Source organism: Sinohyriopsis cumingii, chromosome 1 (genome assembly GCF_028554795.1).
Source record: "Sinohyriopsis cumingii isolate HCF-2022 chromosome 1, ASM2855479v2, whole genome shotgun sequence".
Taxonomy (NCBI): domain Eukaryota; kingdom Metazoa; phylum Mollusca; class Bivalvia; order Unionida; family Unionidae; genus Sinohyriopsis; species Sinohyriopsis cumingii.
The window spans coordinates 121,254,770-121,275,878 of NC_142961.1; the positions used below are offsets into that span (position 1 = coordinate 121,254,770).

The 21,109-nt window shown below is 34.7% G+C and overlaps 1 protein-coding gene across 1 annotated transcript in view; it reads left to right on the plus strand.

The window, feature by feature from the left end:
* The window catches only part of LOC149807754 (p21-activated protein kinase-interacting protein 1-like), a 68,760-nt gene extending 48,177 nt beyond the window's left edge, over window positions 1–20,583 (plus strand). Inside the window, exons 8-10 of the mRNA XM_089970117.1 lie at window positions 3,153–3,267; window positions 7,981–8,332; window positions 10,546–20,583. Coding sequence (XP_089826243.1) covers window positions 3,153–3,267; window positions 7,981–8,332; window positions 10,546–10,652 — 574 coding nt within the window. The 3' untranslated portion in view covers window positions 10,653–20,583. The remainder of the gene's footprint in view (window positions 1–3,152; window positions 3,268–7,980; window positions 8,333–10,545) is intronic.
* Window positions 20,584–21,109: the final 526 nt, after the last annotated feature.

The following is a 21,109-nucleotide window of genomic DNA, read 5'->3' on the forward strand; positions in this document are numbered from 1 at the left end:
TCATTCATCACAGATGAATGTCACAAGGTCAAGACATAGTGATTTCAGTTTCCACATACCCATCCATCTGTCTGCACAATATCAACTTTTGGTTGACGTTTTTAGCTCTGCATGACATAGACCAGAGGAGCCTGTTGTCTGTTTTCCATCTGTCATTCATCACAGATGAATGTCACAAGGTCAAGACATAGTGATTTCAGTTTCCACCTACCCATCCATCTGTCTGCACAATATCAACTTTTGGTTGATGTTTTTAGCACTGCTTGACATAGACCAGAGGAGCCTGTTGTCTGTTTGCCATCTGTCATTCATCACAGATGAATGTCACAAGGTCAAGACATAGTGATTTCAGTTTCCACCTACCCATCCATCTGTCTGCACAATATCAACTTTTGGTTGACGTTTTTAGCTCTGCTTGACATAGACCAGAGGAGCCTGTTGTCTGTTTGCCATCTGTCATTCATCACAGATGAATGTCACAAGGTCAAGACATAGTGATTTCAGTTTCCACCTACCCATCCATCTGTCTGCACAATATCAACTTTTGGTTGACATTTTTAGCTCTGCTTGACATAGACCAGAGGAGCCTGTTGTCTGTTTGCCATCTGTCATTCATCACAGATGAATGTCCATTAGCACTAGATTATTATTGCACCTAAAACTACTTGGAGGATTGCCATATAGCTTTGCACACGCATTAATCCCAAGGTCTAGTTAGTCCTAAATGAAAATGTGCCAGTCTGACCACCAGCTTGAAAATCTTACCTCTTCCTCACCCGAACAAAAACTTGTATCAGTATGGGGTTTTCAACAGAAGACATCTTATGATGTATATTTTGTCCTAAAATGAAAACGGTTTTGTTCGGACAACAAGATTAGCCATCACAGAGGCCATTATGAAAATCTTGTCACTACTTCTCCTGAAAGGATGGACATATAAAAAAATGGGGTTTTCGCTTTGTATGGTGTCTAAATGGTTCTAAATGAAAATGGTGTAAATCTAATGTCCAGTAAAGCCATTATGGCACCCATGTTGACAATCTTGTTGTTGCTACTCCTGATTGGAAAATCATACCGATATTTGGTTTTCATCAGAAGATGTCTTATGATGTCTGGCTGGTCCTAAATAAAAATGGTTCTCCCAGAACATTCAGTATGACCACCACAGCCGCCATCATGTAAAACTTGTTATTGCCACTTTTCAACAGAACAATTATGTTGTCTTTTTTGAATTCTTATGATGTCTAGTTGGTACTAAATGAAAATGGTGCCGATATGAACCCTAGTGTGGCCACTATGGTAATTATCTTGAAAGAATTTTAATTGCCGCTCCTCCTAAATGTCAAGTCATGTTGACATGGCTTTTCCACCTGAAGACTAATTACAATATCAAGTTGGTTCTTTATGAAAATAGTGTCTATCTCATCTCAAATATAACTGTTACAATGAAGATACTGAAAATCTTGTCTCTAATTCTCCTGAATGGCTGGTTATATCAACATGAGGTTTTCACCAAAAGTCTTCTAATGGTGTCTAGTTTGTCCTAAATGAAAATGGTGCAGATCTTGCATCCAGGATGGCTGCTACAGTGGCTAATTTGAAAATCTTACCACTCGGGAATATCATAGCACTCAGCAGTTAAAACAAATAAATGTTCTTTTCTTGAATTACTAGGGGAATTTTGTTGTCAGCAGTAGAGTGTCAGTCCTTGTTTTAAAGGGCAATATCTCCTATTTTTATCAGGGATCATTGTTGTACTTTGCCCATAAATGCATTGGGGGGGGGAGAATATCCTTAGAAATTGATGTTCCAGGAACTCATAGGTCAAGGTCATAAAGTAATTAATTACAGTTGAGGTAGTTGGTCTGTATTTTAAATTTTTGCATCTATGGCATTCTCTGTTATTACCATGAATGAATTTACATCATACAAAATAAAGATATTTACCATGAGATACAATGCTGCTGATGTGGAAATCAAAAGGTCAAGGTCACATCAGTCATTTTTAGGAAAAAATACCATTGTGTATATGGATAGACATTAGACTTTGAACTATGTTTTCCAGTATGCATTGTGCATCCTTGGGAATCATGATTGTGTTTTGTTTACTAATTTGTTACTTGGACTGCAACAGGATAGTCTCAGATGAAACAATAAATTTATGGATGTTTTATTTTCATGCCACCAGTACATTTATGTTGCATTTATCCATACCTCTGTTTGTATATCCAAATGTGTTATCTTTTTATCCAAATGTGTTATCTTTTTATTCAGTCAAGACTTGATGGGTTAAAACTTGATTTAGTACAAAACTTGTATCCATAATAAGTAGAATCACTTAAATTTTTCTACATTTTCTAGTAATTACATGTAATATACATAGGTTAAATTTTTCTACATTTTCCAGTAATTAAATGTAATATATGTACATTAGTTCCATTTTTTGCATTTTCCAGTTATCACATGTAATTTATGTACATTTAGTTCCATTTTCTACATTTTCCAGTAATTACATGTAATAAATGTAGGTTAAGTTTTAATTTCTGCTTTTTCTAGTAATTACATGTAATAAATGTAGGTTAAGTTTCAGTTTCTACTTTTTCCAGTAATTACATGTAATAAATGTAGGTTAAGTTTCAATTTCTACTTTTTCCAGTAATTACATGTAATAAATGTAGGTAAGTTTCAGTTTCTACTTTTTCCAGTAATTACATGTAATAAATAAATGCATGTTAAGTTTCATTTGCAACAATAGACTAATACTTAAATCCTGGCCCAGTTTGTGCTTCTTGAGACACATCTCTTCAAGATGCAGGACATTAACTATCACAATTAGCATAACTCTTGGTGGGGGGGGGGTTAGGACTGTCTGTTACAACTTGTGCATGCATGTGTGTATCCTACATAATTTAAGATAGACACTTAAAACTTGGGGATATAATTGGGCATGGTCTATTAATTGGTACCAGGTTTGTTTTTATGTACTTTGATTGGGTAGATTTAGGGCTCTTAGGTAAAGAGACTGGGAAGAATGAATTGACAAACACATGGAGGTCCAGATTCTTGTTAACTTTAAGTATTTGTTTGTTTTTTTTAGATCCAGTATGTTGTATATTTATATGAAGACTCATGTAATGTACGTATGTTTACAGAATACGAGGTCTTTGTGTCACAAAATCAAGTTCAGAGGACAAAGAGTCTATTCACACACTGACCACAGCTTCCAGTGATGGCTACATCAAGTTGTTCCACATTGATCAGTCACAGGTAATAATGTGGTAAACGGTATGAAAAATTTAAGCTTTACAAATAATTGGCTTTTAATTGTTCGAGTTTTAGGACAGTGGCCTTTCTAAATAATTGTGTTGTTTTTAATTTTTTATTCTTATGAAAATCCAAGCAAAAATGGAAGATCTTTGTTTTTATTGTGCCCTTGTAATTCTGGAATAATTAGTAATTGTTAATAATGGCAGGATTAATGATTTACTCGCAGTTCCTTTTGTTTATCCATTGGCAAAATACTCACAGTCATGTTCTCAAGCACACCTATTTCCCGAAAGGAATCTTTTTTTGTTCATTTCATCCATCTGTCCATCACACAGTCTTATGAATGCAGATAGTTTTTACAGTTTTTAGTCACAAATCACATTACTATCATATTTTACACTACTGGTCATAGATTAGGAGACCTTAGATGATGATTCATCATCTGTTGTCCGTTAATTAGCACAAGTTTCTTACCACTGTTAATAAAGGACTGCCATGAAGCTTAAGACACATATTTGTCCCAAGGTCTAGTTTGTCCAAAATAAAAATGATGCCCCTCAGACATCCAGTATTACCACCAATGTGACTGTCATTAAAATCTTGTTATCCCTACTCTCCTGAATGTATATAACATTGGAAATGGAGTTTTCACTTAAAGACTTCTGATATATAGTTGGCCCTAAATGAAAATGGTAGCCACAATGATGGCCAGCTTAAAACTCTTATGACTGCTTCTTCTGAACAGACAGGAATAACAGTACTGTGGTCCCCCTCTTATTCAGCTACCCCTTCTGCACCAGGAAAGTGGACTTTCCAGAGGGGGACTAAATTTTTTGTGAGAAGTATATGTAATGTACATAGTAAGGGCTATTCCATTAAACATACCACTACCCCATGGACGGCAAAATAAAACAACTTCCATGCATGGTCATCAATAAACAGTAATCACTTCTGTGCCATGTCATATCAAAAGATGCATGGGCATGGGTGTCCAAAATTCACTGCTATGACTGGTGGTGGTAGAAAAAAATCACTTCTATGGGTGGTCACCCATTTTTGAATGTGCCTCCCCCCCCCAGGGGTATGTTTAAATGGAATAGCCCTAAGAAAGCTCCATACTTCAGAACATTTAATATCTTCATTTAATATCTTCATTTAAAAGTAATATTAATTATTAAAACATTCTTCTTGTCTTAAGAACAGGCTTATTTTAACTGAATATACATTAATAATTCTTATTCTTGACATAAGCACAATATGCCAGCATGTATTGTTGTCATACACATTGCAAAATCATTCAAAAATGTCATTTAAATCTTGGTATATACATAATTCTCTTTCCATTTGCTTCATTTTCCCACTGCTGCTGAGTAATCTCCTTATCGGTTATGATATTGTTTGAGTCTTTTCAGCTTAAAATTGTTTTATTTGAGTCTTTTTTTTTCTACATAAAATTGTTCTGCAAGTCCCCCATCCCCACCCCAAATGTCATCAAGTAGAACAGCTGTCTTCTAAAGTAATTTGCCTCTGTTTACATGATGATGTGTTAGTGTTTGGTAATGATTTATTCAGATGTTGCTAACTATATGTGATTTAATTATGCAGACAAAACTTTTATAGAGTGGACGACGTGCCTTCTTCGTAAAGGAAGTGATATATGTTTGTCACATGATTTTTCAGTCTTTGTCTGGTACCCTATTTTATTCAAGGATAATTTCATTATGTGTGTTAATCCACTAAATCTGTATTTAGCCTATGCTGACCATGTTATGATCTTGACAATTACGTCCGGTTGTGATCATCGAAGAGAAGAACTCGACAGATATCTGAGGCCCACAACTCTATCATAACATTGTTGAGCCCATTTCCTTTAAACATTGGTTTTTATAGACAATGATATAATATTAATTTTAGTGTTACTTGTACTTTAGCCAACACTTCTTTCAGTTAAGGAAACCTGACATCGGGAGACAGGTATCGACGATAGAAAAAATCTCATTTCTTACCTTTGATATGAATTAATTATTGGTTCTCCGACATGGTTTTGGTATTCCACAAAACAAGCTGAAAATTTGAAAGGGGGGGGGGGTCTGTGGGGCCAAAGACCCTTGGCCAAAAATGCATTTTACAATCATAAAAAAACTGCTCCTGGTGCAACTTATGATCATAATATATAACAAAATTATGATTTGAAAAACTAACAAACTTACCAAAAAATTTTCAACTTGAATAATATCACAAAATTTATTGTCACATGAATTTGTTCTCCAATACTATTGGTACTTAAGTTATTTCATGTGCATGTCAGTGTTCACATAGTAATTAAGTTACAATAATTTCTCAATTTTTGCAGCAGATGTATTATGTTTCTCTCTTTTCATACCAAATCTGTAAAATAAACACCCAAGTACATCAACTATATACAGATAATCCTCACATTCACTTGTCTTTTTCTCCAATGGACACAACCTGTAGATATGTCAGTCTAGCTCTTTTTGCGGCTTTGGCAAAGATTTTGTTAGCCTTCCTTTTTGACAGACTTTTTTGGCTCAATGTGCAATTGTTTCTTTTCCTTCTGAATGAGAGCCTTTTTTCTTTCAAGTTGGTAATTGTATTGGCAACATGCATTGCACATATTCTGACAGAGAACTATGGTGGGGAGCCCAGAGTGGCAGAGTGGTCCAAAACACTGTCCGTTACAGATCACTGCCATCTCACGTCTGTCTGTGTTGGTTCGAGTCTCGGATTCAGCCAATGTGGGTATGTGAGAAAGCTTGCCAGTAGCTTCTCGTGGGTTGGTGGTTCTTTCCAGGGTTTTAACAGGTTCTTCCTCCACCATTAATACTGGCCGCCATGTATCTTGTGCTGAAAAATGCCATTGAACCCCCTACACAACAGCAACAACTTTTTAGAGCAAACTTTGTGTGCACATTTAGGGAAAAATATTTGAGGTAAACATATCAAATTTGTTATGCATTTTTGTATGCCTAAAGAAATGACTTGATTAGATTTTTATGCCATTATAATTAATTTTTTATTGACTTTTTTCCCCTCAGTATTAAATTTGTTTAAATATGGACACTTTTGGTTTACAGCATCTACAGTTCAGATATTACATGTTTTTACAAATATGAATCTTACTTCTCTATTCAGCGACAATTCATCATTGCTAAAGTAATAGTACTGCTAAATCCAAAAGCTGTAAACTTAACTGACCCTGTGACGATGACCTTTTGACTCCTAGGCCCTTAATCTCTAGTGATGTCCCTTCCACCAATGCATTTGTCAGCAAAATCTCATCAAGATCAACTATTACAAACAGGATACATATTGTCCTTTGAAACACAGTTTAACCAAAAGACTGATGATAAATGGACATTGTGACTGCTTTGTCTCTCCTTCTGTGACATTCATCACAAGCAAAACAAAAATTTGTACATTATTTTGAATTGATCCTTTTAAGATAGTTTTATGCAGAAATTCCACAAACATAAATTTAATAGTTTTACCAGGACCTAAGAAATCATCTTTCTCCAATCATTAATCATAACATTTAATGTTTAAATATCCATACATATAAAAAAAATCGTATACCAGAAGTTACTCGTTTTTAGTTGACCTGGAGTCCCAGTAGTTTTCAATATGGTCCTGTGAGCACTCTTGAGTTTTCATTTGTTATCAGAGTTTAATCTCACTTGATCTATAGGCTTACACCATCAAGTTCTAAGTTGAATTAGTTTGTAAGAGACATCCATCATATCATTGATGTGATGTTGCATCCGATTGCCTGAGCTTGTTACCAAGCCAGATTTTGGATCAGATTTAGCTAAGACTCAGTTATGTAGAACAACATTTACTGTATTTGACAGGGGCCAAGTGGTCTAAAGCATTTTCTGTTACAGATCACTGCCATCTCACTTCTGTCTGCATGGGTTCGAGTCTCGGATTTGGCTAATATGGGTATGTGAGAAAGCTTGCCAGTAGCTTCTCGTGGGTCGGAGGTTCTTTCCGCGGGTTCTTCCTCCACCATTAATACTGGCCGCCATGTATAGCCTATAGTGTGCTGAAAAATGGTATGAAACCCTACAACAACGACTGTATTTGACAACAGTTTCATGAGCTTGTTACCACTTTTGGGTCTCATGCAAATTTTGATCACTCTTGGTATATGGGTTTATTTTATCAATATTTTGAACCAATTCACTCAAGATAAACATCCATGCATATTAATATGGTGCTCTTGGCTCAGATTGACTGAGCCTACTACACTCAAAACAGCACATTTCAGATCAGATTTTGATCAGACATTGTTGTAGGCTTATATTATCAGGCACTTGCACTTGTTTATTAATATTTACCTGAAATTGTTGACACTCTAGAGGCTTAATTTTTCAACAGAATTGTGTAATATACAGATCACAGACAAATTTGATATAGAGTGACCTCAACACATTAATGATGTGATCTTGCATCTTACTGGCTGAGCTTGTTACCAGTCTAGAGGCAAGATCATGTATCAGATTTTGATCAAACTTGGTATGTAAGTTCATATATTTTTTAAGATCTTGGATAAGTTTGATAATGAGCCTCTAGTAGTGAGATACCAAGTATGTTTGGATTCTCGTTGATACATAATTGAGAAATCCTTACCTAATCAATGTTTGAGACCTTTGATATTTAAAATGCAATTATGCTGACTTGTTCTTTTTTCAGGGCAAGATAACAAGCAGACTCGTTGCAGAACACAATACAACATTCAGGCTCACCTGCATGACTGTTTATGACCCATCCTCAGATAAAGGCATTGACAATAAAATTGTGTCAAAATCATCAGAGAAGCAAACAGATAAACTGTCAGACAGTCAGGATGATAAAGACAATAAGTATAAATCTGGTGATAATAAAACCAAAAAGAGAAAATTTAAGACCAAGGATTCAGATAAAGACTGTGAATCTAAACAGCATAAAGGCAAATCAAGTCCACCTTCAGTTGATACTGATTCACAGGAACCATCAAAGAAAAAGAAGAAAGCCCAAAAACCTTCTGAAACCTCGGAAGAATTAGGTATGACTGCTTCATTGGGCCTTTGTATATTGGATTATTCTGCAAATAGATGTTTTAAATCTACCGTGAATGGGTGGCTGGCTGCATGTGCGTGTGTATTCATGTATATTTTGGTACAGGTGGCTTAGTAGCTAACCATTTTGTATATTAAGATTTAAAGACATTCATTCATGTTTTTCATTTTTAATGGGGTTTTACTTCTGGCACATCCTTGGAAACATTTTATAGAAAATAATAGACAAGAACCATAATTCTGCCGGACACTACCTCACAAGGTGTATCACAATGTCATAATTTCTTAAGTCTATTGACGGTTTTACTGCCCCAAATTTGGATGTATGACCAATCAGAAGGCGTGTTCCATTTGTAGATGTGTTAGACTAGCAGTGATATCAAAATCTTTTTTTCATTTTAGGTTTTACCAAAATGTTCGACCAGTCAGAAAGTGTTTTATTTGTAGATGTGTTAGAATGATTGACTAGCATATTGAAGTGTAATCAGAACAGAAAGAGATTGATTTTGTCCATACTAAAATATTGCCTTTCTGAATAATGTAAATGGCTTGATGTTAACATTTCATCCATTGGAAAGCATGAGATCTATAATAGTATGGGAAAATATGAAGGAGTTTTTTCTGAGAAATAATGCACGACCATGGGAGTGCAGTATTTGTCCCAAAATGAGTTCATATTTTTCCATACAAATGCAGTAATCACTTTATTAGATACTCATTTTGTTTTTCTCCTTAAAGCTTAATTATAAAAATAATAAACTACAGTAAAGAAAGTATTTGAATTTATGCTGTATTCCAAAATAAATGCACAACCATAGATTCATCAATATACAGTAACAACATTAGTGTCCACAAAACACTGCCCAGTGACCTTTGAACTTTGTTGTGCGCTTGCCATTTGTTTGTTTTTTTAAATCTCATTTTTGTACTTAAAATTGAAATTTAGAGCCATATTGTGAGTGAATGAGGATTGAAACAAATTCTTTAGTTGATCTGGAATGGATTGATTTTGTTTTTCTGTCAATCAAACTCAATTCTGCTTTTCTGATTGTGATGGACTGGATTAATTTGATTAATTCCATACAATGTACATGTAATTTGAGCAGTTGAATCAACTGCACCCGTGTTTCTGTTCTGTTATTGATTGTTTGGAGTCATAATATGGGGAAAATATGAATTCTTTTAATTGAAATTATCAAGACATTACATTATGAGGAAATTCAAGAGGCATAAATGTAAGGATATATATTGCCATTATTATCACCAGCAAAGAAGACATGTTTATGCCCTGTCACTTGCATGCTCTTTGTTGGAGGGACCCCAGCTATGACTTGTATGGTATCTATCGCTAGCCTAACATTGTATCAAAATAGTTAAACAGAGAAAATTGCAAAGCATCTGGTGTGTGAGAGTCCATTTATCCAGTGGAAATAAGACTTTGTCATCATCTTGGCTTATTGGCTCTGATGCCCATAGTTTTCTACAAAAACCTTCAGTTACATGTTTTTCTCAAATTTAGTGTTTTGACTTGCTTGTAACATGGCACATCTCTGATAGATATGCAATAGCACTTGGCCTTAATATGCTTTTGTACACTATTCTTATGACCCTAGAGAGCACTGGTCTTAGTCTGAAACATTCTGTTTACAAAAAGTTATGAATATTTCTCCTAAATAACTGTCTACATGATCAGAATGGTAGTTTCAATTACTGCATCTCTCACTTTCATATGCGAATATCATGTTCATTTGTTTGCTTTCTTGAAAGTTTCATTTATGACTCATTTAACTTCTTATATAGTATAGTTTTATAGTTCCTTCACACACAAGTCAGATAAATCAAAACCTAAAGTGTCTACTACAAAAACAAAGTAGTTCCAAAAACAGTACTATTTTTAGAATACATTTCGTGCCATATGAATCCGTGTAGTATGGAAAAATACTGCATTAATATGTCATTGTTAAGTTAAAGAAGATAAAAATGAGCATATAATAATTTTGATTATTATTATTATTGTTCGCTGTTGTTCTTTATAATAATCATTATCATTACCATGCTTTAGTGTCATTATCAAGCCTGGACCCAGTAGGTGGCAGTTCACAAAACTTGCACTGGTGAGCCATCACAGGTGCTGTAGTGACAATGATGATCTGCACAATTATATGATGGGTAAAGAAGTTTCTTTTATTTTTCCTTGCAGATATATCTCATTCCATAGAAAAGAAAAAAAAGTTCAAGAAAAAAGTCGAGATGAAAAAGCACAGTATAAAGAAAGTCAAACAGGAAAAGATGAGCATCATAGAATAAAATATTTTTAACCAGAATTTTCTTTTTGCCTGTTTCTTACCACTACTGGTCATAGACCAGAAGAGCTGATGAGGAATCTGTTGGTCACCCAGTTGCCATCCTTCATTTTGTCATTGCTGCTTCTCCTAAACTACTTGGAGGATTGCCTTGGTTCCAAGTGAAAGTGTTCCCCTTGGACAACCAGACTGGCCACCATGTCGGCTGTCTTGAAAATCTTGTTATCACTTCTCCTTTTGAATGGATGGGGTTTTATGATATTTATTCGGTCCTCAGTGAAAATGGTGCTGATGTGGCATACAATATGGCTACCATGGTGACACTCATGACAATCTTGCTTTTGCTACTCCTTCAGAACAGATTGTTGTATGAACATGGACTCTTGTTGTATTAACATGGACTCTTGTTGTATTAACATGGACTCTTCACTGAAAGGATTCTTATGATGTCTGGTTATTTGTAAAAGATAGTGATGGCATTCTGGACATGTAACAAGTCCACAATGGCATCTGTTTTAATAATCTTGTTATTAATACAAAGTAGAAATGTATGGGATCATCAACTTGTGGCTTTCACTGAACTGTGATGTCTAGCTGGTACTAAATGAAAATGATTGTCTTAAAAATCACATCATTCAGACCTTCAGTGCTGCTGCCATGGTAGCCATCTTATAAATGTTGATTTTGCTACTGTTCCTGAAGATGTCTTTTAGACTGGTTTTCATCGAAAGATTCAAGGTATTAAATGAAAATGGTACTGATCATACCTCCAGCATGATGATCATAGTGTCCGTTTTGAAAATCTTTTTTACACTACTCATCTTTAGGTATGATTTTATTGGTATGGGGTTTTCACAAAAACACTTTTCACTGTGTTTAGTTGGTCCTAAATTAAAAATATGATAGTGTTGTAAAAAGAAATAATCTCTTTACAGTTACTTCAGGTCAATGAATGGTTATACCAATATGGTTTTTGTCAAGCCTGCATTAGATGGAGAAAGCAAGGCATAGTCCCTTTTCTGCTAGCATTGGTGTTAACAGTTTGTTAACATTTTGGTTCAAGTTTTTCAGTAATAAATACAAAAAATTCTCCCTTGAAACATCTGTTCTTTATTTCTAGCAAGATGTAGTTGCTCCTGTATTAAAATGTTGGTAATCTAACCTTCAAAACAGCCGTCTTGGCAGCTATACTGAAATCATTCTTGCTACTTCTGAATAAAAGATGACATGGTGTTTTCACAAAAGCACTATAGCAATATGTAACTTAATTCCAAATGTAAATGGAGCTTATCGGACTTCAAACCTGGTACCACACTGGCCATCATGAAAATGTAACCCTGGTACCACACTGGCCATCGTGAAAATGTAACTATTGTTACTCCACTTACACAAATTGTTGCAATGACTTGGAGTTTTCATCTATAGTACAAGTCACATAGCTCATGTACACAGTCGCCTTTTGCAGCTACAGGTGTCAGTTTGGAGAATTTGATTACACATACCATTAAATGGCACTTATTCACTTTATTTCATGCCTTGTCCTTCCAAATTCCATTGAAGATTATTGTATGAATTCCTCAAAAAATGCTTAATGGCTAATTCCGTGATAACGTACTTCTACATTTTTAGGCATAGTCAAGCAAGCGGGGTTATCTCGTTTAAACTGGCTTCGTTGCGTGCAGTGATGTAAGAGGGAATGCACCTGGGTTAGGGAAAAAGATGTACTACAAACATAAATAGAGATGTGACAATGTTGTCATTTATTAAGAAAGCCTGGGGAAACATCGGCAGGAAAAGATTGGCACACAAGTCCAATAAATTGGAGGCACTTATGTAACTTCATTTATATCTTCTGTATGGTATGTCATAGCTTTTATTTAAATTCATACTCGGTACCAATTTTTCCCATACAGGTATTTGCTTTTGTACTTGTAAAAGACTAAAAAGACAGCTGTCAGCTCAGATTTATTTTAGTTAAATTTTACATCATGCTAAATTAGGGCTGTTCCAGTAAAACATATACCCTGGGGGGGAGGGGGACACTTTTGAATTCAACCAACCCACAATAGAAGCAATTAAAAAAAGTATCATCCACCGTCTGCTGCATTTTAATAGAAAAACATCACCCCCTACAGAAGCATATTATTTTACCTAATTTCTAGCTACTGGTTAAAGGGTGGTAGAAGCAATTTTAATTTTGGGTTGGGGACATGTGATTTAAATGACTGCTGGCTGGGAGTAATCTATACTGAATTCTTAGATATATAATCTACTGCACATTTTTATTTGTATCCATTGTTTGTAATCAATCATCTTTTGTTCTTTCGTCTGTCAGCCATGTTTCTTAATTTGTCAGAAATAAACAAAAATTTAAACTTGTGAAAATGATGCTGCATTATTTATGCCTGCTTGTACACTATATAATTTCTTGTCTTTAAAATATATTTTATGCAAGTGATATGTCTTATTTTTATGCCTTGTTTCATGATTGATAAAAAAAAAGAAATATGGAATGTCAAAACACTGTTTCAACATCCCTGTTGATCAATCAGTTTATCATCATCATTGGTCAGGTTTCTGCCATCATCAGGCCACAATAAATTAGTTTCAGACAAAGAAATAGGTATTCCAAACACTTGTTGTAACAAAAAAATAGCCCATGGCATGTCCAGCCATGACTTTTTGTTTACAAACAGTGTTTCACAAATTAGACATGGATGTGTTTGTAATCCCTGGCCTGCACTATCGAATAATGAGAGCAAACAAGTTGCTAACATTGGATATTTTTCTGCCAGCATTGGTCTGCCAGAACCTTCTTCATGAACCAATATCTCTTTCTTTCTCTTTTTGCTTTCATACTTTGTTTCGTACATTTGTTTAGTTTCAGTCCATTTCTCCAAGCTATTAGACATTTCAACTTCACTGCGTTTAATGCCTTGCTTTTCCAAGACTCGTCCACCTACTTTATGTTTATTCAAGTAGTGCTAGTCAGTTTTGTAAGGATAAGCCTTAAAAGTTTTCTGTCTTTTTCTGTTGTTGCAAAACTTAAGGCTGGAACAATTTTGATGCATGATCATGATCTGGCAACCTTAAGTTATCAGTCAGTTTACTCCATTCAACACCCTGTAATCTGTTAGTCCATATTTACCTGCTGTATACACTAGAATGACAGACAAGTTGTTAAGCATAAAATCTCGAGCAACAGTGCTTTTGTAGTCTAAAATGGGACCCTTAACTCTTCTTTATTTTCATGTTTACTAGTTTCACTGTATATAGACCATGCATGTTTCAGTTGCACACAAACACGTTCAATTGCATCAGCAACAAGGAGTCCTGTAGCTCTAATCCTAAATGAAAGGTGATTTTTTATGTTATTCACACTATCTTTTAGATTATTCACTGCTTCGTCCCAAGATAAATTACAGGCATTAGTGTCATACCACATACTGTTTTTGCTTGCCATATTTCTCTTACAATCTCTCTTTTCATTTAAATTTTTCAGTTGTCGCATTGATTTCAGAATATCTGCCTCAGTATAGCACAAAGAGGGCAAACTTGAAGTCGATGTCTTATTTAGTTTTTTGAAATTAGGACAGTAGCTTCTTCCCTCATGTGGATCACACTGAACCATTCTACTATATTCACTTAAAAGAAATGTTGAAAATTTGTCATCTCTAAGACAAAGGACTGCTGCACCATTTCCTTGCTCTACAGCCTCATGAAATGTAATGTCTTTCTGGTAAAGTACATGTAAGTTAAAAATCATCTGTATTTTGTTTTTAATCAAAACCACACATGTATGGCTTGGCTTGAGGGTAATAATAATTGCCTTCTTTGACTCTTCAGAAAGGTACTTCTGAAAAATATCATAAAGAATGGATTTGTCTATACCAGCATTTGCACCCCACCACACTTCCTTTTCTATGTAATACTGACCAGTGACACCCATGATCATACTAGCTTCAGGCAGCAATGATGGTCCCAGTTTGTTAGAATGCCATGTGTGTGACAAACATTTTGCACACAATTCAAAAAAACATTCAGACAGCCTGACAGGTCATTTGCATTTAAAGTGAGGCCACCATCAAAACATTGTACTGTTGTGCACAGGGATATAGCCATGCATGCACTAGAGCTGTATTCAATGCTGAAACTGCCACAATTGAACTGAGACATTGCAGACCTAAGTGCATCTATCACCATGTTTGTGTTGAAATAGAGATTGTGGTTGCTTTGTTTGCATTGCATTGCATTAAGATCTGCATCAGTTTGTTCTATCATCCCCCCCCCACATGTCAATGTAAGTACTTCAGTGTTGTCTTCTATCATCCCCTCACTTCTTGTAGGTACTTCAGTGGTGTCTTCTATTGCCTCCTCACCGTGTGATGTAGGTGTCGCTACTTCAGTAACTTCAGTAATCTGGTTTCGATTAATCCCTTTACTGTTTGGCTTTACAAAGCACATAGATGGTCCTTCAGAGATGATTTCTTGTTCTCTTTTGACTACCTCGCATTCATCTAGTGTGTCATGCTCTTCTTCATCACTTATCCAACTCCAACACATTACATTTTCTCTTCAAGTCTCTTGCACATTTGAGGACTATAGCAGTTTTACTCTTTCCCTCTTTTATGTTTTTACGGATTTGCTGTATCCAAGTTCTTGCCAACAGTATCTATTTCTGTCATTAGCAATGTCCTTCGCTATTTATGAGAGTCTATCAGCTCATTGATATTTCTCTTGCTTTGTGGATCCAAATGTCCCTTCTTAATTCTATCAACTTTCTCCAACTCCTTTTTTTTATTAAGTCATCTATTTCAGATATTTCTCTTGTTTTTGTATTTACTGTTATATTTCTCGAATGAATCATTATCTGCTGAAGATACTTTTATAGTGCTTAAATTGTGTAATTCCTCTCTTCTTCCCCAAAGTCTCCAGTTTGGCAATACAATTCCATCTGTGCATTTTCTGTTTGTTTTCTTTCACCAGTTTCAAAGACTCTTCATTCCAAATTGATAGAATTTCTGTTGTACTGGTGGTTATACCTTTACAAATTCTTCTCCATAAACGTTTATTCCATGTGCATGAAGAAGATGATACCTAAAAGACATACCATGAAAACAACTGACAACATTGTATTTTTTCCAATCATGAACAAGAGGCCTGTGAAGGCCTATATTACTCTACTGGGTAGATTAATTTACTTGTTGTGATGGCAAAACATAAGTTCAGAACCATTACCTTGTGCTGCATCTATAATAGTTTAAGGAGATTTTCAAAACTGTACAAGACTATATGGAATTTTTGATGCCATGGTACAAGGCCATATAGACCCCAGGGTATTGCAATATTTAGCTTTAATAGTTTTAGAAAGGAAAATATTTAGAATTTGACATTTATCATTATATGAAATATCTGACCCCCAAATTGGGGCCATTTATGGCTTCAGTTGCAAATAATGCAAACACAGTTCAGTACCATGCCCAAATGCTATATACAAAATAGTAAAAATGTAGCAACAATATTGTCAGAGATGAAGATTTTCAAAGTATGCGTTATATAAGCCTGTATACAGAATAATTGATCTCCAACCCCCTAGGCAAGGCCATTTTTGCTTGATGATAATAAAGTCAAGGTCAGAGACTTAGCAGGGTTTATCCACTCTGAATGTGTAAATGACATTACTATCCAATAAAAAAAATGATACAACTTAAATTATATCATTAACACAGAAAATAACTACAGGTATTAAAGTTTTTCTTATAAATGATCAATGTCATTTATGGGTGCTTGCTTTTCCCAGTGACATGCTCACCACTGGTGAATGTCTTTAATAAGTAACAAAACATTAGCATATGAGTTTTTTGAGTAAATAAAAAATTCCATAAGATAAATATCAAACCAAAACAGGTCACAGTCAATGTCAGCAAGGGATTTGGGCTTTGTCCCCTCAGCAGGGCAAGCCTAGATGAACATCAAAATAATACTGTACATAGCTAAAAAAAAAGATATAAGGTTAACTAAAGCTTGAAACAAAATTCGAACCAAATAAACATCCTATGTTCTTTTGCCTGTAATGTCAAGGTCACAGGTGGGGCTTGAAAGTAATAACTCAAAAGTTTTTTTTAGATACAATGTTTTTAAAATATTCTGAGTGTCAACAGCGCTGTTGCCTTTGCTGTAAGAAATTTTATAATGCCTGTTGGCCATCTTTTCAATGGTTCCAGCTGCTCCCAAAATACTCTGTACTGTATAATTGCTGCTGTTACAGTCACAGGTGTTGACTGGTTACTAGTAACTGTAATTGGGGTAGCTGTCATTTCTGGTTTTGGGGATGGCATAAAACCAATTCCAAGTGTGTCTGAAGTTGGCAATACTGTACTGACAGAGTTTCCTTTTTCTACCTGCAAGAGCGCATATAAAACTGCATTAATGATCTTAAATATGTTGGCATCTGGTTACGTTAAACATGAATAATATCTTCCATGATTAACAATAGGCTTCACTTTCAATGTACATAAACAGCTATGTATACACAACATGAGGGCTTTCAGTTGCTCTTATGATTGGCCCAACTGTTTAAGAGATGAGTTGTCAAGGTAATAATGTATAATCTTATGATTGGCCCAACTGTTTAAGAGATGAGTTGTCAAGGTAATAATGTGTAATCTTATGATTGGCCCAAATGTTTAAGAGATGAGTTGTCAAGGTAATAATGTATAATCTTATGATTGGCCCAAATGTTTAAGAGATGAGTTGTCAAGGTAATAATGTATAATCTTATGATTGGCCCAACTGTTTAAGAGATGAGTTGTCAAGGTAATAATGTATAATCTTATGATTGGCCCAACTGTTTAAGAGATGAGTTGTCAAGGTAATAATGTATAATCTTATGATTGGCCCAACTGTTTAAGAGATGAGTTGTCAAGGTAATAATTTATAATCTTATGATTGGCCCAAATGTTTAAGAGATGAGTTGTCAAGGTAATAATGTATAATCTTATGATTGGCCCAAATGTTTAAGAGATGAGTTGTCAAGGTAATAATGTATAATCTTATGATTGGCCCAAATGTTTAAGAGATGAGTTGTCAAGGTAATAATGTATAATCTTATGATTGGCCCAAATGTTTAAGAGATGAGTTGTCAAGGTAATAATGTATAATCTTATGATTGGCCCAAATGTTTAAGAGATGAGTTGTCAAGGTAATAATGTATAATCTTATGATTGGCCCAAATGTTTAAGAGATGAGTTGTCAAGGTAATAATGTATAATCTTATGATTGGCCCAAATGTTTAAGAGATGAGTTGTCAAGGTAATAATGTATAATCTTATGATTGGCCCAACTGTTTAAGAGATCAGGTGTCAAGGTAATAATGTATAATCTTATGATTGGCCCAAATGTTTAAGAGATGAGTTGTCAAGGTAATAATGTATAATCTTATGATTGGCCCAAATGTTTAAGAGATGAGTTGTCAAGGTAATAATGTATAGTCTTATGATTGGCCCAACTGTTTAAGAGATGAGTTGTCAAGGTAATAATGTATAATCTTATGATTGGCCCAACTGTTTAAGAGATGAGTTGTCAAGGTAATAATGTATAATCTTATGATTGGCCCAAATGTTTAAGAGATGAGTTGTCAGGGTAATAATGTATAATCTTATGATTGGCCCAACTGTTTAAGAGATGAGTTGTCAAGGTAATAATGTATAATCTTATGATTGGCCCAAATGTTTAAGAGATGAGTTGTCAAGGTAATAATGTATAATCTTATGATTGGCCCAAATGTTTAAGAGATGAGTTGTCATGGTAATAATGTATAATCTTATGATTGGCCCAACTGTTTAAGAGATCAGGTGTCAAGGTAATAATGTATAATCTTATTTTAAGTGCACTTAAATGCATCTACAAATCAAAACCTTTCTTTAAAAGAAAAATTCTCTGTTGTTAGACAACAACATTACTGAATTTACTCATCTTGGATATTTTAAAAATTCTTAGGAAAGACTATGCATGTTTAGTACACTTTTGGCATGTGTCAACCAACTTTAATTGCAAATTTTTAATTGGTTATGCATTACATACCTTATTTGGTTAATTTTTATTTTAAAAGAACAGTCATGTGGATACCTTCAAATTGTCCAAAATTGACAGAAACCTTGCCCTTGGACCAGCCAATGGAAATATTTCCACAAGGTCACTATGTTCCAGAAGGAACAGACTTTCACATCAATTTCCTGATCTAAAATATAAAATTGCAAAATCTGTACCATGAAAAGAACAGAACCACATCACTATTGAGCAATATTGCATGATATGTCATTTAAGTTTTAAAACTAGTTATTGAAGTTTCAAAACCAGGGTTCTTTTATTAATAGCTGAACAACATATGACACAACTCTTTATTACTAGAAATATATACAATCGTATACTCATTATTCCCAATATGAAAATGAAGTCATATGGACGTTCTTTTGCATACCAGGGCCCAGCAACGTGAAATGAATTGCCCACTGAACTTAGACACAAAGACACAGTGATCCCATTCAAGAGTGATCTTAAAACACCTATTTTGACTGCAAGAACAAACTTATAGACCTAATAATGTTCCTAACTTAAATATTTTCTGTATGTTTTTGTTTTCCGATTTCTTTTAGTTTGTTTTTTGTAATCATATCATTATGTTTTTTTGTTATACGTGTTGTCTAATTTTGTAAAGCGCTTAGAGCTTCTAAAGATTAGATGCTATACAAAGTCCTCATATTATTATTATTAGTAGTATTATTATTAGTATTATTATTATTATTATTAGTATTATTATTATTATTATTATTATTACATCTGTTGGATGCTTAACTTAATACTACATGTATTACATTATTAGTTACATTTTATATATAATGTAAATAAGTCAGTAATCTTTCACTCAGTTATAAAACTTCATTATCTTGAAACTTGGGGTTGTGAGATTTTTTAGTCTTTCCAAAATATTCAGCTTTAGCCCCTTTATTTTTCAGGCAGGTGCTGCATCAGTATCCACCATGTTTGCTGTCAACATGTTCAAACATCAGGTGTAGCATCAATATCCACCATGTTTGCTGTCAGCATGTTCAAACATCAGGTGTAGCATCAATATCCACCATGTTTGCTGTCAACATGTTCAAACATCAGGTGTAGCATCAATACCCACCATGTTTGCTGTCAGTATGTTCAAACATCAGGTGTAGCATCAATATCCACCATGTTTGCTGTCAGCATGTTCAAACATCAGGTGTAGCATCAATATCCACCATGTTTGCTGTCAGTATGTTCAAACATCAGGTGTAGCATCAGTATCCACCATGTTTGCTGTCAGCATGTTCAAACATCAGGTGTAGCATCAATATCCACCATGTTTGCTGTCAGTATGTTCAAACATCAGGTGTAGCATCAGTATCCACCATGTTTGCTGTCAGCATGTTCAAACATCAGGTGTAGCATCAACATCCACCATGTTTGCTGTCAGTATGTTCAAACATCAGGTGTAGCATCAACATCCACCATGTTTGCTGTCAGCATGTTCAAACATCAGGTGTAGCATCAATATCCACCATGTTTGCTGTCAGCTTGTTCAAACATCAGGTGTAGCATCAATATCCACCATGTTTGCTGTCAGCATGTTCAAACATACTGCACATGCATGTATGAATTTAAACTTTATGATTATGGCCAAAAATTGGAAATGCTACAAAGAGTGCTTGTTTTGTCTTTCTAATCATGCAGTTAATACACATATGATACAACACAAAGCACTACCCAGAACTTAAAGCCAAGCACCATGAATGTTGGCTCATTACCTTTAATACCTGGGAACTTCTTTCAATACTGAAAAGGCAAAGTACCTTGTTTTTGTTCTGAGATGTTATAAATTAAAAATGTTCAATAAAACATTGAAATAATTTTTGTCTCCATTATGATTTAATTGTTTTCAGGTATATAATAAGGTTATTGATTGAGTATTTACAAATACTGGCCCCTCTTTCATTTGGTGAAGAATGCCCTCACAAGCTCGGGTATCTTTCACCACTTGCACCTCGGAACCATTATTTTGCAATACTCAGTTAATAATCTGTACTTATTGCCCAATGTTTACAACTGTTGTCTGATACGATAAATATATCCAGAATAATTATAATGGGAGAAGTACAGCATCCCTTAAAATCTGGTGATATCAACCATGCATTACAATTTGCAGCAAGTATGCAATTTTACCTATGTTAGCTCTGAAATTGCAATTAAACAAACCTTGTATACATTTTTTAAATGGTTGCTAAACGTTTGTGATTGACAGTATATTAATGATGTGATAATGATCTGATCCATTGTTATATGATAGAATACATAACTGTATGTCACATAAGTGAATGATAAAAATTGCATATAGTGAACGGCTGTATCATCTTGACATCAACCCTAATAGATACC